The following is a 21949-nucleotide window of genomic DNA, read 5'->3' as shown; positions in this document are numbered from 1 at the left end:
TTCGTATCTCGAACGAATGCATTTAGATTTGGCTTTTTGCGCCGAGATAACTGGAAAAAATAGAATTCTTGCGCCACCTAGTGGACGCTCAGCTCGTATCCCGAATTTGAGCTCGGGTGTCAAACAGAAATTTTGCTCGCGTCTCAGCTCGTAACTTGGAATACTCGCATGTGGAGCAGCTCGTATCTAGAGGTACTACTGTAATGTATATATACATAGAAACATAGAAGACTGACGGCAGAAAAAGACCTCATTGTCCATCTAGTCTGCCCTTATACTATTTCCTGTATTTTATCTTACAATGGATATATGTTTATCCCAGGCATGTTTAATTCAGTTACTGTGGATTTACCAACCACGTCTCCTGGAAGTTTGTTCCAAGGATCTACTCTTTCAGTAAAATAATATTTTCTCATGTTGCTTTTGATCTGTCCCCCAACTAACTTCAGATTGTGTCCCCTTGTTCTTGTGTTCAATTTCCTATTAAAAACACTTCCCTCCTGAACCTTATTTAACCCTTTAACATATTTAAATGTTTCGATCATGTCCCCCCTTTTCCTTCTGCCTCCAGACTATACAGATTGAGTTCATTAAGTCTTTCCTGATACGTGTTATGCTTAAGACCTTCCACCATTCTTGTAGCCCGTCTTTGGACCCGTTCAATTTTGTCAATATCTTTTCGTAGGTGAGGTCTCCAGAACTGAACACAGTACTCCAAATGTGGTCTCACCAGTGCTCTATATAAGGGGATCACAATCTCCCTCTTCCTGCTTGTTATACCTCTAGCTATGCAGCCAAGCATCCTACTTGCTTTTCCTACCGCCCAACCAGACTGCTCACCCATTTTGAGTCTGTCAGAAATCACTACCCCTAAATCCTTCTCTTCTGAAGTTTTTGCTAAAACAGAACTGCCAATGCAATACTCAGGTTGAGGATTCCTTTTCCCCAAGTGCATTATTTTACATTTGGAAACATTAAACTGCAGTTTCCATTGCTTTGACCATTTATCTAGTAAAGCTAAATCATTTACCATATTACAGACCCCTCCAGGAATATGGTGGCGCAGCAGGTAGAGTGCTGTACTGCAGGCCACTGAAGCTGACAGTAGATCTGAAGGTCAGCGGTTCAAATCTTATCACCGGCTCAAAGTTGACTCAGCCTTCCATCCTTCTGAGGTGGGTAAAATGAGGACCCAGATTGTGGGGGCAATAGCCTAGCTCTGTTACAAAAGTGCTATTGCTAACATGTTGTAAGCCGCCCTGAGTCTAAGGAGAAGGGCGGCATAAGAATTGAATGAATGAATAAATAAATAAATATCAACCCTATTGCACACTTTAGAGTCATCGGCAAATAGGCAAACCTTCCCTACCAAACCTTCCCCTATCTCATTCACAAACATATTAAAAAGAATAGGACCCAGAACAGAGCCTTGTGGCACACCGTTTGTAACCTGACTCTGCTCAGAATCCTCACCATTAACAATAACTCTCTGATATCTACGCTTCAGCCAGCTTGAAATCCACTGAACTATCCAGGGATTAAGTCCAATCTTCACTAATTTATCTACCAGCTCTTTATGTGGAACCGTATCAAAGGCTTTGCTGAAGTCCAGATAGGCAATATCCACAGCACCACCTTGATCCAACACCTTTGTGACATAGTCAAAGAAATAAATGAGATTAGTATGACATGATTTGCCTTCAGTAAAGCCATGCTGATTTGGGTCCAATAAGTTATTGTTTTTAGGTACGTATTTATCCTCTTTTTGAGTAGAGTCTCCATCATTTTAACGACAACTGATGTCAAGCTAACTGGCCTGTAGTTACCAGCTTCTTCTCTACTGCCCTTCTTGTGGATAGGCACAACACTGGCCATTCTCCAATCCTCAGGAACATCTCCTGTTAACAGGGATTGGTTAAACAAATCAGTCAGAGGGGTAGCAATGACAGATCTGAGTTCTTTAAGAACTCTGGGGTGGATGCCATCTGGACCCATTGCCTTATTTATCTTTAACCGTTCAAGTTCTTCTAAGACATCGGCTTCTAAGATCACTGGAGCTGAATCCGTACAGCTGGAAGCAATGCTATATCTCTCTATAGTATTATTTTGTAAGGTGTCTTTTGAGAAAACTGGATAGAAGTAGCTATTGAAATGGTCAGCGATCTCCTTATTCCCATCAATGCATGTATTATTCCCGGTACTAAGCTTCGTGATGCTGCAATTTTTCTTCTTCCTATCACTAATATATCTGAAGAAGGTTTTATCCCCCTTCTTTACAGATTTTGCAATTTCTTCCTCTTTTGAGGCTTTAGCAGCATATATTATCTGTTTCTCCTCCTTCTGTCTCATTTTATACACCTCTCTATCAGCTATACTTCCAGACTCTTTATAGGCAGCCTTTTTTTCATTGACTATAGCCCTTACATCATTGTTAAACCATAGCGATTTCTTCTTCCTTTTACCTTTAGTTATTTGCCTTACATACAGTCCTGTGGCTTTTAAGATGGCCTTTTTAAATACAGTCCACTGGGTGCTCGCTCCTGCTATTTTATCCTTCCCCTTTAATTCATTATTTAAATATTCCCCCATTGCATTAATATTTGTTTTTCTGAAATCCAATACTTTGGTTGCAGTATAGGATTGCTCACAATCAGTTTTTACATCAAACCACAAACATAGATCGTCACTGCAACCTAAATTTTCTCCCACCTTGACCTCTGAAACCAAATTCCCATTCGTAAAAACTAAATCTAGAATATTCTCCCCTCTAGTTGGTGTCTTAACCAGCTGTGCCAGAGCTGCTCCTGTAAAGGCCTCTACTATATTCTTACTTTTGCATGTAAGGGCACTGGGGATATATAATATATAGATATAAGTATAAGTTTATTTTTTACTTTCTTCTTTTTTCCTTCCCACCCTCTTTTCATTTTTACTTCTACCCTAAGGTAAATAGATTCACCATTGGTTAAGTGTGTAGAGGAACTTTTATTAATTAATTGTTTAAGATTTATATAGAATTATATTTTGTGTTTTTTCCCTATAACTATATAAGGTGATATTAGAATAATAGACAAATATTGATAACTCTTTACTGTTGGGATATTGTGAAAATTAGTTAATATAAAACCCCAGAGATATTTATAGATTGAGTTGGACAGAACATATAAGTGGTATCTGAATATATTTTATCTATTTTATTAGCTATTAAAAAAAACACCAATGGCAACCCAACAAACTATAACTAAATCAATGAGAAGTGGTAACTTAACCATTGCATCTCCAACAGTACAAAAATTTTCCTCAGCCTCTGATATTAATACTACAGAAGGTAAAGAACAAACTCCTACACTACATATGTTACAGAGCTCTCTCTGGATAAAATACAGGAGTTCATGATTAAACAACAAGAAGCTACAAATAGAACACAAGAAACAATTTTACAAAACCATTTAGAAACACAAAAAAAATTTGAGGAACTGTGTGAAAATTTTATTAAAATAAACACTATAATTGAGGGTGTCCAAAAAAAAGTAGATAACCATGAGATTAAGATCCAAAAAGTTGAAGAGACAGTGGAAGCTAATAAGTTGAGACTAAATGAAAATGAGGAAGAGCTTAAAAGAGTAAACAAGGACTTAGAAACAGCAGTTGTCCAGCTCGAATTTGAAAAAGCTTCCTTTTCTTTAAGGTTGCAAAACGTCCCGGAAGAAAAGGGGGGAAATCTATTTGAGACAGTTGTTGAAATATTTACGGAGGAGTTGAAAATAGATGAAGAATTAGGTAGACGTATTGATGAGATTTATCGGGTGCAAACCAACTATGCCCAGGGACATCAACTCCCCAGGGAAATCCATATTAGGTTTACGAAGAAAACCCTAACAGATGAAATCTATAAAAATACCAGAGGTATAATAACATATAAAGGAAAAGATATTAAAGTACTAAAGCAGATCCCAAGAAGAATTAGGGAGAAAAGAAGGGACTTTCATTATTTTACTACTAAAGTAATAAGAGAAGAAATACAGTTCAGGTGGCTGATACCCGAAGGGGTGATGGTCACTTGGAAGGGGAAAAAAATTCTATAGAAACAGTAGATCAGGTGGACCAATTTATCGCAGAACATCTAAAAACAGAGAGGGAAAGAAATATTGAAATAGAGGCAACAAGTCAAGAGGAGGGAGAGATTGAAGAAGAAAAAGTAACTAACTCTAAAAAAGGAAGAGAGGGGAAAATCAAAATTTACCGACAACTAAGAAGCAGCAAAAGAACAAAATAGATAAGAACAGAATGGATAAGCATATTAAGTTATTTTCTGTGAATATTAACGGACTGAACTCAACAAAAAAAAGAGGACAAGTATTTAGTAAATTAAAAAAGCAAAATGCGGACATTATATGCCTCCAAGAAGTACACATTAAAAAAAAGATAGGAAAATACTGGAAAAACCTAAATTGGGGAAGTTATTTACATCTCTAGCAGAAGAGAAGAAAAGACGGATCGCAGTCTATATTAAAAATTGGATAAATCCTACAATAATAGAAAGAGATGAAGAAGGGAGGATACTTATCATAGAAATTGAAATTAAACGGGAAAAAATAACATTAATTGTGATATATGCACCTAATAATGAACAGAATGCCTTTTATAAAAAACTATGTCAAAAAATAATAAAATTGGAGAAAGAAAGCATTTGTGTGGTCAGAGATTTTAATGCAATAGCAAACTTTGAGAAAGACTATAAGGGAATGGAGAGAAATAAAAAGATGAATTTAAAGATATAATAGAGGAATATAAATTGAAAGATATATGGAGAGAACTCCACAAAGATGAATATAAATACAGTGAACCCTCGATCATCGCGAGGGTTCCGTTCCAGGACCCCACGCGATGATCGATTTTTAGCGAAGTAGCGGTGCGGAAGTAAAAACACCATCTGCGCGTGCGCAGATGGTGTTTTTGCTTCCACTGCCGCCCGCCCTTCGCCCGCCCACCCCGTTGCTCGCACCTGGGGTGCGCGCGCGCTTGGGGACTCCCTAGCTCCGCTTCCCAGCTGGGGAGCGGAGCTGGGATGTCCCCAAGCGCGCGCGCTTTCCCCAGCAACGCGCGCGCGGTGGGGACTCCCTAGCTCCGCTTCCCAGCTGGGGAGCGGAGCTGGGATGTCCCCAAGCGCGCACGCTTTCCCCAGCAGCGCGCGCGCGGTGGGGACTCCCTAGATCCGCTTCCCAGCTGGGGAGCGGAGCTGGGATGTCCCCAAGCGCGCGCGCTTTCCCCAGCAACGCGCGGGGTGGGGACTCCCTATATCCGCTTCCCAGCTGGGGAGCGGAGCTGGGATGTCCCCAAGCGCGCGTGCTTTCCCCAGCAACGCGCGCGCGGTGGGGACTCCCTAGATCCGCTTCCCAGCTGGGGAGCGGAGCTGGGATGTCCCCAAGCGAGCGGGCACCCAGGGAAGCCTCTGGGGGAAGGGGGAAGACCCAGGGAAGCCTCTGCCCGGCGGGGAAACTCCACCATCTACGCATGCGTGGAAGGGCACGCATGCGCAGATGGTGGAGTTTACTTCCGGGTTGAAAACTCGCGAAATAGCCCTTTCGCGATACTTGAGGACGCGAAACTCGAGGGTTCACTGTATACTTACTATTCGAACCCACATAAATCATGGTCCAGAATAGATATGGTATGGATGGATATAGAACTCCAAAAAGAGATAATAATGGCCGAAATTGAGCCAAATTTTTGGGCGGATCACAATCCGATAAGCATTACAATTAAAGGAGATTGCACCAGGAGATATAGATGGACCATGGATACAAAAATAATAGAAGAAAATCAATATAAACAATATATAGATAAAGAATTAAACTTTTTCCTGGAAAAAAATTGGAATAATGATACATCGAGCCAAAACATTTGGGACACAACAATGGCATTCATAAGAGGTCTAGCAAAAGCGTATACAAGTAAAAAAAATAAAAATAAGAATAACCAATTGAGAGAAAACCAAAAGGAATTAGAAAAATTGGAAATTAAATTGATAAAAGACCCAAAAAATAAGGAAATAAAGGAAGAAAGGGAATTAATTAAACACAAAATTAATCTCTCAGTACAGGTGTTGTGGTTAGCTCTGGCCTAGCTCCTGCCCCAAGGACTGTGGATGTGGGGTAGACATCCACATGCTGCAGGCCTGTTTTGCCCCTGGTGGAATCTGCTGATGAAGGCTTCTCTGACCAAGAATATATGAGTGACAGGGAGGAGGAGAGTATGGCAGACAGCTCAGAAGGAGATCAATTATCTATCTCCTCCTTGGATTCAGAACAAGAGTTAATGATACAGCCACACATGCGGAGAGCGATGCATAGGCAACAACAACTGAGAGATTATTATCAAAGAAAATGAGGCCACCTGTGGTTGGGTGGGGCTGTGGTGATTAGTGAGGCTGCTATAAATAGCAGCCTCTGGTTTTGGCCATTGTGGAGGATTATCTGATCATTGTGTTTCGTGACTGCTTTACTGACTTTGACCTTTTGTGTGCTGATTTTCCCCCGCTTTGAAACTAAACCAGAGCAAAGTGTGTTTCCCTTTGTGAAAGAAGAAGGACTGTGAATTGCCTCACAGCTGCAAGCTAAGTATCACAGAACTGATAAGGGTCTTGTACAAATTACCAGTTTGTTTGGAGACAGCATGTTATCAGAGATTCAATATTCGAGGTATGGACTAAGATTAAAACAATACATTACCCACAAACCCCACAATGGTTTTCCAGTATGGAGGCTTCAATGCATCCCAACACAAAAGATTTAAATAAAATGGTTAAATATAATCAAGTACTGGATGGAAGAGGTGAATTGAAGACAAGGGAACAACTAGAAAAAAATGGAATAAGAATAGATTGGTGGCCGTACAATCAAATAAAATCAAGGTATCAAGAAGATAAAAGAACAAATGGGATACAAAAAGGAGAAATAGAACTAGACAAAATAATATTAGGTCCAGATAAGAAAATGATCTCGAAATTCTATAAGCATTTATTAAACTATAAAATGGAAGACTATATAGTCAAAAATAATATCCACAGTTGGGGTAGGAATTTTGGTTATAGTGTAAGCCTAGACAAATGGGATACAGTATGGTCCAGAAATTACAAACTAACAAAGTCAATAGCATTCAGGGAAAACGTGTACACAATGTACTATAGATGGCACCTCCCTCCAGCAAAACTTGCACAAATGTACAAAGGGATAAAACCAAATTGTTGGAGATGCAAAGAACACATGGGGCCCTATTACCATATTTGGTGGACCTGCCCAAAATTAAAGAAATTTTGGATCAAAATACAAGATTGGATAACAGATGTTGCAAATTAAAATAAATAGAAGACCTGAAGTGTTCTTATTAGGAATAATAAATCAAAAATTAGATAAAAATAAATATCTACTAATACATATACTGACTGCAACTAGAATGGCAATAGCCCAATGCTGGAAACAGCCTAACCGTCCGGAAGACTCTTTAATACTAAAAAAAATGTTTCATTGTGCAGAACTTGATGCTTTAACTTTAAAACTAAAAAACAAAGAAGACTCCGATTATTATAAAACATGGAATACATTTTACGATTGGTTTAAGAGGAGAAACAGAAATTTAAATTGAATTACGACAATAACAATGTGTTAAGATATATTTATTGATGAAAAGATGAGACATGATGATGCAAATACAACTGTTTTTGTGAAGACAAAATTTGTATGTAATTAAATTAATTAACCAAGAGTGTACTGAAGGCAGTTTAAAAAACAACAAAAATAATAGAAAAGATATTGATAACCAAAAAGAACAATAGTGAATGCCGATGATTTCTATTCACCAGAAAATAACTTGATATTTGATAAGACTGAAACTTTCCTCCCCCTAAGAGGATAATTGATGAGATTTTTTAAAATGTTATTTGTATTTTTTAACTGTTCATGCCGTTTTTCTTTTCTTTTGTTTTTTGTTTTGTTTGTTTCGGTGTATGTTTCTTTCTTGTGTGTTTTGCAAATATTGTAAATACAGTGGTCCCTCGATCATCGCGAGGGTTCCGTTCCAGGACCCCTCGCGATGATCGATTTGTCGCGAAGTAGCGGTGCGGAAGTAAAAACACCATCTGCGCATGCGCAGATGGTATTTTTATTTCCACTGCAGCAGCGAGGAGCCGAAGATTGGGTTTCCCCGCCGCCTCGCTGCTGCTGCTTGTCCGCGCGCGTGCCGCCGGCCCCCCCCCCCCGCGCTGTTGCTGGGGCCGCTTCTCAGCTGAGAAGCAGCCCTGGGGTTTCCCCGCGCGCGCGCGCGCGCCGCCCGCCCCCCCGCGCTGTTGCTGGGGCCGCTTCTCAGCTGAGAAGCGGCCCTGGGGTTTCCCCGCGCGCGCGCGCGCGCCGCCCGCCCCCCCGCGCTGTTGCTGGGGCCGCTTCTCAGCTGAGAAGCAGCCCTGGGGTTTCCCCAACGCCCGCCCCCCCGCGCTGTTGCTGGGGCCGCTTCTCAGCTGAGAAGTATATCAATGTATATACTTTTTTGATTATACTTTTAAAAACAATTCAATAAAAATTACTTTAAAAAAAAAAAGAAGCTGCTCCCTTCTGTGCCAACTTACCGATCACCTCCTGCAATCAGTAGGAGTCCTGGCAAATGGGAGCTTGAGATGTGGGAGCAGCAGCCAGGGGCAGCAGCCGACGTTGGCTGAGGCTGCTGGACGTGAATGGGTGAGTTGCTCTGCTCTGCCAGGATGCTGCCGGAGCTGCTCACAAGTGGTGATTTTGGTGTATCAGACACACTCAGTTTTGGACACACTTTTTTGAGGTAAAAATGTGTGTCCAAAGGTGTGTGGTATATGCAGAATCCACCAAGAAGCAAATTTATAGAAAAAATAATCTAGGATAATTGAAGAGTCCTAAAACCTTCCTACTAAGGTTGTAGAAGGAAATAAAATTTTAATGACAATGAAAATAATCTACAGTATTATTTATTAAGTATAGAAAAATGAAATAAATCAATCTACTGTAACAGTAAGATGGTGTGCAGAGGACATTGCATTTGTGTTAGCGCATGAAATGATAGTTCTTATGTTCTTTTAGTGTGTCATAGTTTATCTTATGAGCTAATCTACTTGTAGGTGTTCGTTGTCTTATGAAGAGTAGAGCTATGTCCTGATCCAGCATCTAGTTTCTTAGTCAGAAGGTATAAAAGATCTTCTGCTGTTTCATTTTTGCCAGGGGAGCAAATTTGAAGTTGTCATTACAGTTTAGGTATTAGAATGATATTTATTTTTTGTCATCCTCTCTCTTCCCTTGCTCCACATCTCCAGACTGTGAACCAGAAGAAGTGACTGATTGGTCTATGGATGAAAAATGTTCCTTTTGTAATTTGCATAAAGAAATAGTCAGCGTAAGTAAGATCTTTTAACTCTAGACACACATTTTGTCCACATCTCTAATGTTATTTAAACTATTACGCTATATAAAACATGGATAAATATATAATATAATGAAACTTTTTTCTTGCTCATCTCTATTAAGATTTGCTTTTACTTAGAAAATTGGGTGTTCTTTATTCATTTTAGGATCCTGCAGTGGTTCTTGGTTCTTTGCAGTCAACGCCTACAGGGGAGTTATCATCTCAGGGCCAGTCCAACACTGATAAAATTGAGTGCCAAGCAGAGAATTACCTAAATGCACTCTTTCGTAAAGAAGGTAAGACTTGACTTCATATTGTGATATATAGTGATCAGCAGAAATTCTACATAAAATTAAACTTTTTTTCTTTTTTTTTTTAAATCTTCCTTCTCCAGCTCTAGTTTAATTTCTGTAAGGAATTTTGTAGGTGAAATAGCTTTTCTCTACTTGAGCTCTTCGTATGCATTTAATTTATGAGGAAATTAATTTTTAAAGAAAAAAACTGATTTATTTTCCATATTTAAAAATCTTGTAACATTTTAAGTAATTTAAACTGAGCACTAATTTAGTATAATCTTTCCATGCTCATGTGCTGCACATAATATTTTGGAGTGCAGTGGAGGAAAATATGCAAGACATCTGTATCCCTATCTCACAGAATACTTGCAGGAAACATGCATCCAGTTTTAGAGACAATTGTTTTAAATTATCCCACAAACAAAAAAATTCATTTTGTGGGGGATAATGATTAGTGTTTGAAGATGAGGTAGTGTGAAATTAGTATTCTGTCCGTAAACCTGGTTTGTTATAGAAACTTGTTTCTCTTTTAACTTTGAGATGCAGTGTTCTTTATTGAGCTTGAGTTGTTAAGTCAAGCAACATTAGGGAAAGGGGCGGCATACAAATCTAATAAATTAATTAATTAAATAAATAAATAAATAAGCTGAATCTTCAAAAGCTACATTTTAAACTTGACAGTTAATGGTTTCTTTGCACTTTTTTTAAAAAACCCAACGGCAATTTATGGACAAAATACTCAGAAGAGTATTTAAATTTCATTGCATATGGCGTGCACCATTAGGAGTGGGCTGGTTAAGTTTTTGTTGTGCCTTTGCTTTTTATGTACTGTATAAATGCCTTTGGAATTAATTTAATAGAACAAGATTATGGGGTAAAAAAAATAAAAAAATAAAAAAAACCCAAATCTGTACAAACATTAGAAAAAGGACATAGAACATTTATAGGGATTTTACTTATAGATTATACAGAATTTTTTCCGTATCTATTTCTGCAAAACAAGCATCTCAAACTCAAATTAATACCAGAAAACAACCTACCATGTTTCCCCCAAAATAAGACGTACCCCGAAAGTAAGGCATGTCAGAGGTTTTGCAGAATTTGTTGATATAAGGCACCCCCCGAAAATAAGGCGTAGTGATGGGAAAACATACGGTACCGTAATATGCTTCCTTTCTTCCTCCCTCCTCCATGCCTGGTTTTACTTAACCCCAAAACTGAGCTGCTTGGTGGCTCATAGGACCTCTGCCGCCGCAGATCTTACCACCGTGGCTTCTGTTGACCGCCGCAGGGGCAGGAGGTGCAAGCTTTACATCTCCACCCGATGTTCAGTCAACGAAGCAGTGGAAGTGATGTACCAGTGTCTGGGGGCTGTTGGGGCCTGGATGGGTGTCAACAGACTCAAACTCAACCCTGATAAGACGGAATGGCTGTGGGTTTTGTCTCCCAAGGACAATTCCATCTGTCCGTCCATCACCCTGGGGGGGGAATTATTGACCCCCTCGGAGAGGGTCCACAACTTGGGCATCCTCCTCGATCCACAGCTCACATTAGAGAAACATCTTTCAGCTGTGGCGAGGGGGGCGTTTGCCCAGGTTCGCCTGGTGCACCAGTTGCGGCCCTATTTGGACCGGGAGTCACTGCTCACAGTCACTTATGCCCTCATCACCTCGAGTCTCGACTACTGTAATGCTCTCTACATGGGGTTACCTCTGAAAAGTGTTCGGAAACTTCAGATCGTGCAGAATGCAGCTGCGAGAGCAATCATGGGCTTTCCCAGAAATGGCCATGTAACACCAACATTCTGCAGTCTGCATTGGTTGCCAATCAATTTCCAGTCACAATTCAAAGTGTTGGTCATCACCTATAAAGTCCTTCATGGCACCGGACCAGGGTATCTACGAGACTGCCTTCTGCCGCACGAATCCCAGCGACCGGTTAGGTCCCACAGAGTGGGCCTTCTCCGTGTCCCGTCAACAAAACAATGTCATTTGGCGGGGCCCAGGGGAAGAGCCTTCTCTGTGGCGGCCCCGACCCTCTGGAACCAACTCTCCCCAAAGATTAGAACTGCCCCCACCCTCCTCGCCTTTTGCAAGCTCCTAAAAACCCACCTCTGCCGTTAGGCATGGGGGAACTGAGATATTCTTTCCCCCTAAGCCTTTACAATTTATGCATGGTATGTTTGTATTTATGTTTGGTTTTAGAATTAAGGGTTTTTTAGCTGTTGTGTATTGGATTTACATGCTGTTTTTATTCTGTTGTTAGCCGCCCCGAGTCTGTGGAGAGGGGCGGCATACAAATCCAATAAATAATAATAATAAATAATCTGGGCAGCAGCGGCCAAGGCTCAGCCCCCTCGCCGGAGCCGTCTTTTTTCGGCACCGGCGCCACTTGGGGAGGAGCCCTCGGTGGCCATGGGCGTGCCTCCGGATCCAGAGGCAGAAGACAGCCCGACAGATGGGCGGCTACCCGCCTGCAGCAGCAAAGGGGGCCGACGGTTTGGGCTGGTCAGCGTCGGGAGCTGCTCCTCCGATGCCACCGCCGATTTTGCTGCTGCCAATTTTGCTGCCACTTCTATTATAGTAGAAACTTTTCAGTTGGATTTCACAGACGTTGAATTGGATTCCTCTACTCCTTCTGGTTTTCTGCAACAATACAGGTTGCTTGATAGGCTGAAAAGTAAGCTCTTTTTGGCATGCAATACTTTAATAATTGTTGTTGAAATTAACTCTTCTGTTATTTTGTTTTGCTTTTCATGAATGGTCTTAAAAAGCACAAAAGTAATTATAGGAATAATTCAGAATGCATTGATGGATATTTGCACAAAGAACTTTCAATTGTAAAAAAAATTAAACAATAAAATATCCAAAGAAGCTTCTGAATTTGATGCAGTAAAACAGTTGCATCTATGTTAATTTTGCTCTTTCATATGGAATAAATTATCATTCAGATTCAATGAAATACCTACTAAAATTGTAGACTCAAGCTGAACTGGGCAAACATTTTGGGCTAAGAGATTAGGGCTACCAGGGAGGGTGACAGAGACATAGTTCCCTGCTGCCACTGTGCCTAACTTGAGCAAGTGATTGAACCCAGTGCAGTGAGGATGTGTGAAAATGAGATATGTACAGACTCCACTGCCACCCCGCTGCCCACCAAACTTGAATGGTCAAAATGGCCCATTGCAAGGGTGACAGAAGGGGTGAAAATAGGCAGTCCCCAGTTGTGCTTTGTACTCTGCCCATCTGCTTGCTTACCTGCCTGCCCAAGTCTCCGTCTCTGGGACACTCCTAGCCATCGCTCTGTGCACTTGCCTACTCTACCTCTGGTTCCTATGGTGAGTTGTACCCATAGCAAATTGGCTGTGTTGAGTTGTGCTGCGACAACTTGGCAGTAGTAAATTGGGAGAGGCAACGTGGTGGTGGTGAGATGGCTATGCCAAGATGTCTGTGCTAAATTGTCCTAGACCTGCTAAAACAGCTAGAACAGTTGCAAGATTAGGTATATAAAGTAGTGAAAAGATGGACTAGGAGCAACATGATAGTAGTGTTCCAATATTTGAGGGGCTGCCACAAAGAAGAGGGGGTCAACCTGATTTTCCACAGCCCCAGAAGGCAAGATAAGCAATGGACGAAACTAACCAAGAAGAGAAGCAAGCTAGAACTTAGAAGAAATTTCCTGACAGTGAGAACAATAAAACAATGGAATGGCTTATCTTCAGAGGTTGTGAGTGCTCCATCACAGAAGACTTTTACAAAGAAACAGGACAGCCATTTGTCTGAAATAGTATAGGGTTTCCTGTTTAAGCGGGGGTTTGAACCAGGAGACCCCCAAGGTCCCTTTTGGTATTCTGTCTTATTAAAGGTATGCTGGAATATATTTTAATGTGAATGGTACTCTTTTCTTCCCACAGATCTTCCTCAAAACTGTGATCCTAACATTCCTCTAGTTGCTCAAGAATTAATGAAAAAGATGATCCGTCAATTTGCAATTGAATATATTTCAAAAAATAGTAAACTGCAAGAAAATCGAAATGGCTCATCATATGAAATGAGTCTGATATGTAAAGATTTCCAAATGAACCAAACTGAAAATCCACTTCAGGAAGAACAAGATAGCCCTCTAGATCTTACTGTGAACCGAACACAAGAACAGGATACTCAGCAAGGTAATTCCTTTGAGTTATTCATTTGATATTGTTGAAGATGAATCTTATATCTGAAAACATGGTTGAAAATTTTGGTATTGCTGTTAGATTAAACTTGAGACTAGAAAATCTGTTTTAAATACCTGTAGATTGCACTTACCGTGTTTCCCCGATAGTAAGACCCCCCCGATTGTAAGACATATGGGGGGTTTCAGGGGGGTCGGCTAATTTAAGCCATACCCCGAAAGTAAGACATATGTCTTACTTTCGGGGAAACACGGTAGCTTGTTAAGGTTAGCATTCCTGTTACCTTGCTGATGTACTTCTAGCGCTCGCGTTGCAGCCAGCTTACTCCTGCACGCGTTCGCCAGGCGAGGCGGAGAAGAAAGAAGCGGCGGGGTCCAGCCCTCTAGCCGGCGCCTCGCCAGCTATCCGCCGCTTCTTTCTTCTCCGCCTCGCCTCCGCTACTCCCGCCGCCGCCTTTGCCTCTTGCCCGGCGGGGAGAAGTACAGAAGGGCCGGGTGTGCCACGTAGACGGCAAAGAGCCCCACTGCCAGCCCCGTCAGTGAGCTGCGCCTCGGCAGCATCGCTCCCCAAGACTAGCGCCGCGGCCGCCACCGGCATCGACCACCCCGCTGGGCGAGCAGGCCGAGGCGCTGGAACTGGGGCTGCCTGTCCTTGGCGCTCGGCAACCAGAATCCCATCTTCTTGCCACCACCCAAGCTCCCTCCGGAGCCTGCCGCCGCCGCCGCGGAAAGAGAAAGCTGGCACCAGGCTGCCCGAAGATGAGCCGACCCCGGTGCCCGGGACAATATAAGACATACCCCCAAAGTAAGACACAGTGGGGTTTTGGGGGGTAAAAAGAAAGTAAGACACTGCCTTACTATCGGGGAAACACGGTAGTACCACCCAGGAATGTATGGATATGAATTTAGTGTGGCATTTTTTCACTCTGCTCACTGAATCTGCAGTTGAAATGATTGATGATTTTAACCATGGAGTGTATTATTTATGTCTTTGAAATAATTGCTAAAACAGTGAAATCTCTGTTAAAACAATTGCTAACACTTTGAAACCTGATCCTGCAGAAGTGATTGCTGTTTTCAGTGCTTTTATTAGTTATACCAGTGATGGCAATTTTTTTTTCCTCAGGTGCCAAAAGAGTGTGGATGTGTACTATCGCACACGCATGAGTGCTCACACTCATAATTCAATGCCTTGGGAGGATGAAAACAGCTCCCCCCCCCCCCCGGAGGCCAGAAACGGCCTGTTTCCCAACTTCTGGTGGACCCAGTAGGCTCGTGTTTCGCCCTCCCCAGGCTCCAAAAGCTTCCCTGGACCCAGGGGAGGGTAGAAACAACCTTTCCCAGTCCCCTAGAGGCTCTCTGGAAGCTAAAAAAAACCCTCCAAGAGCCTCTGTGCAAGCCAGAAATCAGCTAGCTGGCACACAAATGCACATTGGAGCTGAGCTAGGGCAATGGCTTGCATGCCAGCAGATATGGCTCTGCGTGCCACCTATGGCACCCTGTCATAGGTTCTCCATCACTGAGCTATACACTGTGTGCACAATTACTAGACACATTGTCTTTTGGAGGATTAATTTTATTATTGAATAATTACAGTGTTGTCAGTCAATCCAAAATATTAATAAATCTTAAATCTGAATATTAAGGTAAAAGGGAAGTTTTGGCTTTCTTAGGAGAATATCTGCACAATTATTGAGCAATTATCATTTGTGCAGAATTATTATGCAATTAAATGAAAAATGAAAAATTGTCCATCTCACTTTTTTATTTGCTGTTAAAATGAGAATAATAAACAAACAACTCAAAATGTACAAATAAACATTTCTGTCATTTCCTCCAAAAACATGACCAATATAGCAACCCTTTTTTTCCAATAACAGTCATAAGCTTTCCATTCATGGAGTCTATCAGTTTCTTGATCTGATGATCAATTTTTTGTGCAGCAGTAACCACAGCCTCCCAGACACTATTAAGAGAGGTGTACTGTTTTCCTTCACCGTAAATCTCCCATTCTCCACTGCACTTGGAAGGAGAGTCCAACTTGAGTAAAATCACCAATCCTATTGGTAGAGACTGAGTTAAATTAACATATCAACCAGGCACCGCCCCCTGGTAGCCCCCATGAGCTTAGTTTTAAAAACTCAGTCCAAGTGTAGAGACTGCTGAGTTTTTTCTTTCTTGTTAAGAACAATGTATATGTACCTCATTTAATGAATTTTCTGTTTCTTCTTTTTCAGATCACTGAAGAATTTTGGATAGGGTCTCTGCCCTCTGCGGGCACCACCCCCACCGTTCTCTTCCCTCAGAGGGAACTGCCCTGAAAAGGAGCAGCACACCCTTGGGTCCCTGGCCTTCAAGGCCAGACCTGGCTATGAGCCAAAGGTGGAGGGGTCCGCCCCCCCCCCACTGGGAGGCTCAAGGGAATTACCGGGATTCCCTGGAAAGGACTAATGATAGAGGCACCTTCAATGCTTTTCAGCTGTTTGACGACTGAAGGTGCCACTGCCGCCGCCACGCCCAGGGGGAAGGTCATGAGCTGATATCGGCTCCGAAGTGCAAGAAGCGGTAAGCTGCCCCCTCGGCAAGGGGGCATTTCTTTTGGACTGGCGGGGGACCGCGGAATGCCGCGGGGCGCCCCTAAGTGCCACCATTTTGGCCAGTCATTTCCCGCGCCCGCCATTAAAGCGGAAGGCAGGAAACGCTCCTTCTGCCCAGCGAAGGGAGCGAGGGGCCCTACTGAGCCTGCGCAAGCCCCAAGAAGGCCAGCAGCCATTTTAAGAGCGATCTTTACCAATGGATTGCAACTGCTCTTACTAGAGTTTGAGATCCCTGAGAACCTCCAATTCGCTTCAATCTGTCTCTGTGAGTAACATGGAGGAGCACTCAGTTAGTGAGAAAGCGGCCTCCCCCCCTATGGCCCCCAAGGGCAAGGGCAGGGCCAAGGAGAAGGACAAGGCCTCACAAACCTTTTCATCATCCTCCCTCAAGGAGGCAGAGAGGCGCATTAAGGCCTTGGAGCAAAGGTTGGAGGCAGCCCTCCACAACCCCATGGCAATGCCACCGCTGCCCACGAGGCAACTACCTCAGGCCTTGGACCCATTGACCCCTCAGTCCACCTTTGGGACTACAGGGATGCTTACTGAAAGAGCTTGGTCCCCAGAAAGGCAACTACTGTCTCTGCCACTAGTCATGCCCTCTCCTGGCCCAACCTTGACCAGGCCAGGATCTGCAAGTCACTCCATGAGGAGCCTGCAGGGCCCTTCAGCTACATTTACGCCTAAAGTGGCTGGGCTCCGGGCTCAGCCTGAAATGTGACAGCAAATGTCTCCCACCTTACAGGACATGATCATGAACGCATACTCTCAGGGTATGGCGGCAGGGGTGCAACAGTGTAGCCAACAACCCCTCCAGGCACAACCAAGGAACCTGTGGTCTGCACCACCCCCTTCAGGTTTGGGATCTCTGACTGAAGAACCTGACCTCTTAGATGACAGTGATAAGGAATATTATTTATCTGAAGACAAGACAACTCCCAAGCAGCTATTAGCTGCCAGGCTCTTTAAACCGTCACTTCTCTCCCACAACCAGACTGTTACACCTGGGTTCTATCATAGATACGACCTCGGGCACCATGTCCTTGTCTCCAGAAAGGCAAACCAACATCCGTCAATTGGTCACTAGTCTTCGTCATCAATGACGAGTTTCTCTTTCCTTGCTTTCCAAGATACTCGGGACATTGGTGTCATCCATAGGCATTGTGCCGTGGGCCCGACATCACATCCGGACTCTGCAGTGGTTTTTACTCACTGCCCAGAAGGCCAGGGTGAGTCATTCTTGCAAACGAGTCCGACTGCCTCGAGAGGTCAGAGAATCACTAAAGTGGTGGACATCCCCAGCATTACTTTGAGGCATTATTCTTACAATGGACGCCAGCCTATCAGGCTGGGGGGCACACATTAGGTCTCATATGGCTTGAGGCCTTTGGTTCGCAGAGGACTTGATCCCTATCAATATCAATTTCCTCAAACTCAAGGCAGTTTTTCTTGCACTACAAACTTTCACCTCATTGGTTCAGGGCAGACATGTGTTGGTGCTAACAGACAATGTCGCGACCAGGGCCCACCTAAACCATCAGGGGGGCATGAAGTCACACCGACTCATGACCGAACAACGGCCCTTTTCAACTGGGCCGAGACTCACTTGGCGTCATTGGCAGCAGAACACATTGCTGGAACTAGCAATATCCAAGCAGACTGGTTGAACAGAACTATCCTGGACCCCTCGGAGTGGCGTCTGGACCCGGAACTATTCAAACAAATAGTTCGTCGATTTGGGACCCCGTTGGTGGATCTCTTTGCGACCCACATCAACACACAGCTCCTGAGATTTTACACCCGTTTTCGAGCATCGAGGGCAGAAGGAGTCAATGCCTTGGCCACAAGGTCTGCTATATGCCTTTCCCCCAACAAGTCTCATCCAGAAAGTAGTGGACAAAATAATAGAGGAGCGGGCAGAAGTGTTAATGGTGGCGCCTCATAGGCCATGCTGCCCGTGGTTTTCAGATCTAATAGCCCTATCAATATCCCTCCCCCCATGGAGGATTCTGGAGCAGGACATTTCTCTCAGCCAAGGGATCATTTGTCACCCAGATCCTCAATGGCTCCAGCTAATCATTTGGCACTTGAGAGGAACAGACTAAGATGCCAACAACTGCCAGATAGAGTCATTACCACTATGCAAGCTGCTCGATGCCTGTTGACATCGAGGATATATCAGGCGATGTGGTCGGCCTTCTGCAAATTTTGTTCCGACCATCAGATCAACCCTAGGGAGGCATCAGTGGTCACAGTCTTGGAGTTCTTACAGATAGGGATTGAACGGGGTTTGGCCCCTAATACCCTAAGGAGACAGGTGGCGGCCCTCTCAACTATCATTCGAGTGGCAGAGGCTCGCTCACTGTCACACCATCCATGGATAAAGGACTTTCTCCGGGGAGCCACTAACACGCACTCCCCACCAATCCATATGTTCCCAACGTGGGACCTTTCGCTCGTCCCACGAGCTTTCACATGACCTCCATTTGAACCCCTGAGATCGATTTCACTTCAATTCCTATCCATTAAAACAGCCTTCCTCGTAGCAATAACATCGGCTCGCCGAGTGTCCGAACTATCAGCACTATCTGTTCACCCGGACCTTTGTATTTTTCATCCGAATAGAGTTATTTTGAAATTGGACCCTTCCTTTGTGCCAAAAGTTAATACTAGCTTTCATAGGAAGCAAGAACTCGTATTCTCTGACTTTTGCACTCATGGTAACCACCCTACAGAGCTCAGGTGGCACAAAATAGACATCAGGCGACCATTGAAGATCTACATTAGGAGGACTGAATTGTTTAGAAAGTCTGAAATGTTGTTTATTTCCTTTGCCCATCGAAAGTTGGGGCTTAGAGTGTCATCTCAATCCATCAGTGGTTGGCTTCGGGACTGCATTAATAAGGCTTACAAAACATGTTCTCAACCCTTGCCGCAGGAGGTGACAACTCACTCGATTCGGAGTGCGGCTACATCAGCAGCGTGGTCAACACAGGAGTCCATCAAGGACATTTGCCAAGCAGTGACCTGGTTGGCCCCATCTACATTCAGTGGTCATTATAAACTGGACTCTTTCGCTTTGGCGGAAGCATCCTTTAGAAGGTGCATTTTGCAACGGGTGTACTCCTCTCCAGCGACCCTGGCGCAGCCTTCTCCCACCCATAGGACTTGATCTTTGGTATATTCCACGTTGGACTCTCCTTCCAATGCAGTGGAGAATAACTGTTGGACATACCTGAACGGTCTTCTTGATGCACTGGAAGGAGAGTCCAAACCCACCCGGCATTGTTGTGGCCAGGGACGCCGGAGTATTTGGGTTCTTAAGTTATATGTTTCATTACTGTTGAAAATAAATTATAATTATCCTTATATTGTCTTCATTTTTAAAACTGAGCTCATGGTGGCTACCAGGGGGCGGTGCCTTGTTGATATGTTAATTTAACTCAGTCTCTACCAATAGGATTGGTGATTTTACCCACATTGGACTCTCCTTCCAGTGCATCAAGAAGACCGTTCAGGTATGTCCAATGGTTCTTTTAAGAAGGACCTACAAGTTCTCAATAGGGTTTAAGTCAGGTGTCATTATTCTTTCATCTTTAAGACCTTTACTGGCTAGCCATGCAGTGGAGTACTTTGATGGATGGGATGGAGCATTGTCTTACATAAAAATTACAGTCTTCTTGAAAGATGTAGACTTTTTTCCTGTACCACTGCTTGAAGAAAATGTCTTCTAAAAACTGGCAGTAGATTTTGGAGTTGATTTTGAGTCCATCTGCAACTTGAAAATATCTAATTAGCTGATCCTTCATAATACCAGCCCATACTAGTACCCCCTCCCTTGCATCTGAATCGAAGTGGAGCTCTGTACCTGTTACTGTTTCAGCCACTGGCCCATCCATCTGGTCCATCAAGAGTCACTCTCATCTCATCAGTCTATGAAACATTTGAAAAATCTATCTTCAGGTATTTATAGAGATTATCAGTCATCCAGATCATGGTTGTCCCAAATGTGCTTCTCATCCAAGACGTTTCTTCAACTCTGAATGGATTCCCCACCATCCAGTCAGAGCTGAAGAAGCTTCTTGGTTGAAAAGTGAAACATCTTCAAAGAATAACCAGAAAATCCAATTGTCTCTTGAAAGAAAAAAGAAAAACACCTTTGGGACTGTTTTCAGATACAGTGGTACCTCATCTTACGAACGCCTCTTTTAACGAACTTTTCAAGATACGAACCCGGTGTTTAAGATATTTTTGCCTCTTCTTCCGAACTATTTTCACCTTACGAACCCAAGTCGAAGTTGAAGAAAGAAAAGGGAGGGGCGGCTTGGAGGGGGAAAGACTTTGCATTTAAAAAAATAGGAGAACAGCGTGCTTGCAGGCACTGAAAGAGTGTCTTTTGAAGAAAGAAAAGGAAGGGGCGCCCCCCTTGCCTTTCTTCTTTCCCACTCACCCTTTAGCCTAGCCTTGCTTCTTCCACCCGCCCCCTTTAGCTGCTCCTCCCTGCCCTCTGTTCACCTCCCTTCTAAAGTTTGGGATTTTCCTGAAGGATTTGCACGCATTATTTGCTTTTACATTGATTCCTATGGGAAACATTGTTTCGTCTTAGGAACTTTTCACCTTACGAACCTCCTCCTGGAACCAATTAAGTTCATATCATGAGATACCACTGTATTTCTTGACTCATCTTACCATTTCAAGTTACCATAATTTTTGCTTCATAAGATGCTCTGGACCATAAGAAGCACCTAACTTTTGGGGAGGAAAACCAGTAAACAAAGTATCTGCCTCTGCCTCTCAGCCTCAGCATGTGGTTTGTCAAGGCTCCACTCTGTTTCTCCCACCAATGGTCAGCTGAGCGACAGCTGTATCCTGGCCTCCCGTAGCCCTGCCAATCAGGGCTGGGCAACCAGAAACAGTTCTATTGCTGCCTCCTCTGTGCCCTTGCTCCACTGGGGAATGCTGGAGCCTTTGCCAACTTTCCCCAGATATCAGCACCGTTCACCGCCACTGCCTATTGGCAGTTAGATTAGCTTCCTGGAATACCGCCGATAGCTATTTCAGGTGGTAGCTATAGGCAGTGGCAATCTCCATCACGTAGAACAGCTGATTGGTGTTCTGATTTCAGGCTAAGGCAACTAATAGTTGAAATAAAGGATTGCTAAATGCATATATTTGTAAAACACAACAACTTTATTCTCTTTCCTCTTCTTCCCCTCAATCATCTTTGCACACAGCGCCTTCTTTTCTCATCTCGAGTTTTAGTATTAAAGTAAAGTAACTTGAAAGTCATATAAAAACATTCCACAAGTCATTCTAAAATTTATGGGCTAATCTGTTAATCCAGATTCATAAAAGCAAGCAATAAATTCACACAATGTATAGCTTACAATCGGAGCTGGTTAGGGAAGCCCCCATTTTGAAATGGCAAGATTGATGACTCAGCTTTCTCTTCCACTCACACCCGGA

General features: G+C 43.2%; 1 protein-coding gene across 7 annotated transcripts in view; it reads left to right on the top strand.

Moving 5' to 3' along the window:
* LCORL (ligand dependent nuclear receptor corepressor like) overlaps window positions 1-21949 on the top strand; it is a 299948-nt gene that overhangs the window by 89918 nt on the left and 188081 nt on the right. For all 7 annotated transcript variants that reach the window (XR_011559595.1, XM_070757381.1, XM_070757386.1 and 4 more), the window contains exons 3-5: window positions 9332-9411; window positions 9587-9716; window positions 13630-13884. Coding sequence is in view for 6 of the 7 variants with exons in the window: in XM_070757381.1 (XP_070613482.1) it covers window positions 9332-9411; window positions 9587-9716; window positions 13630-13884 (465 nt within the window). In the remaining variant the exon portion in view is untranslated. The remainder of the gene's footprint in view (window positions 1-9331; window positions 9412-9586; window positions 9717-13629; window positions 13885-21949) is intronic.

This window comes from Erythrolamprus reginae, chromosome 7 (genome assembly GCF_031021105.1).
Source record: "Erythrolamprus reginae isolate rEryReg1 chromosome 7, rEryReg1.hap1, whole genome shotgun sequence".
Taxonomy (NCBI): Eukaryota; Metazoa; Chordata; class Lepidosauria; order Squamata; family Dipsadidae; genus Erythrolamprus; species Erythrolamprus reginae.
The sequence above is the reverse complement of the archived record's forward strand: the minus strand, read 5'-3'. Positions and strand labels throughout refer to the sequence as shown.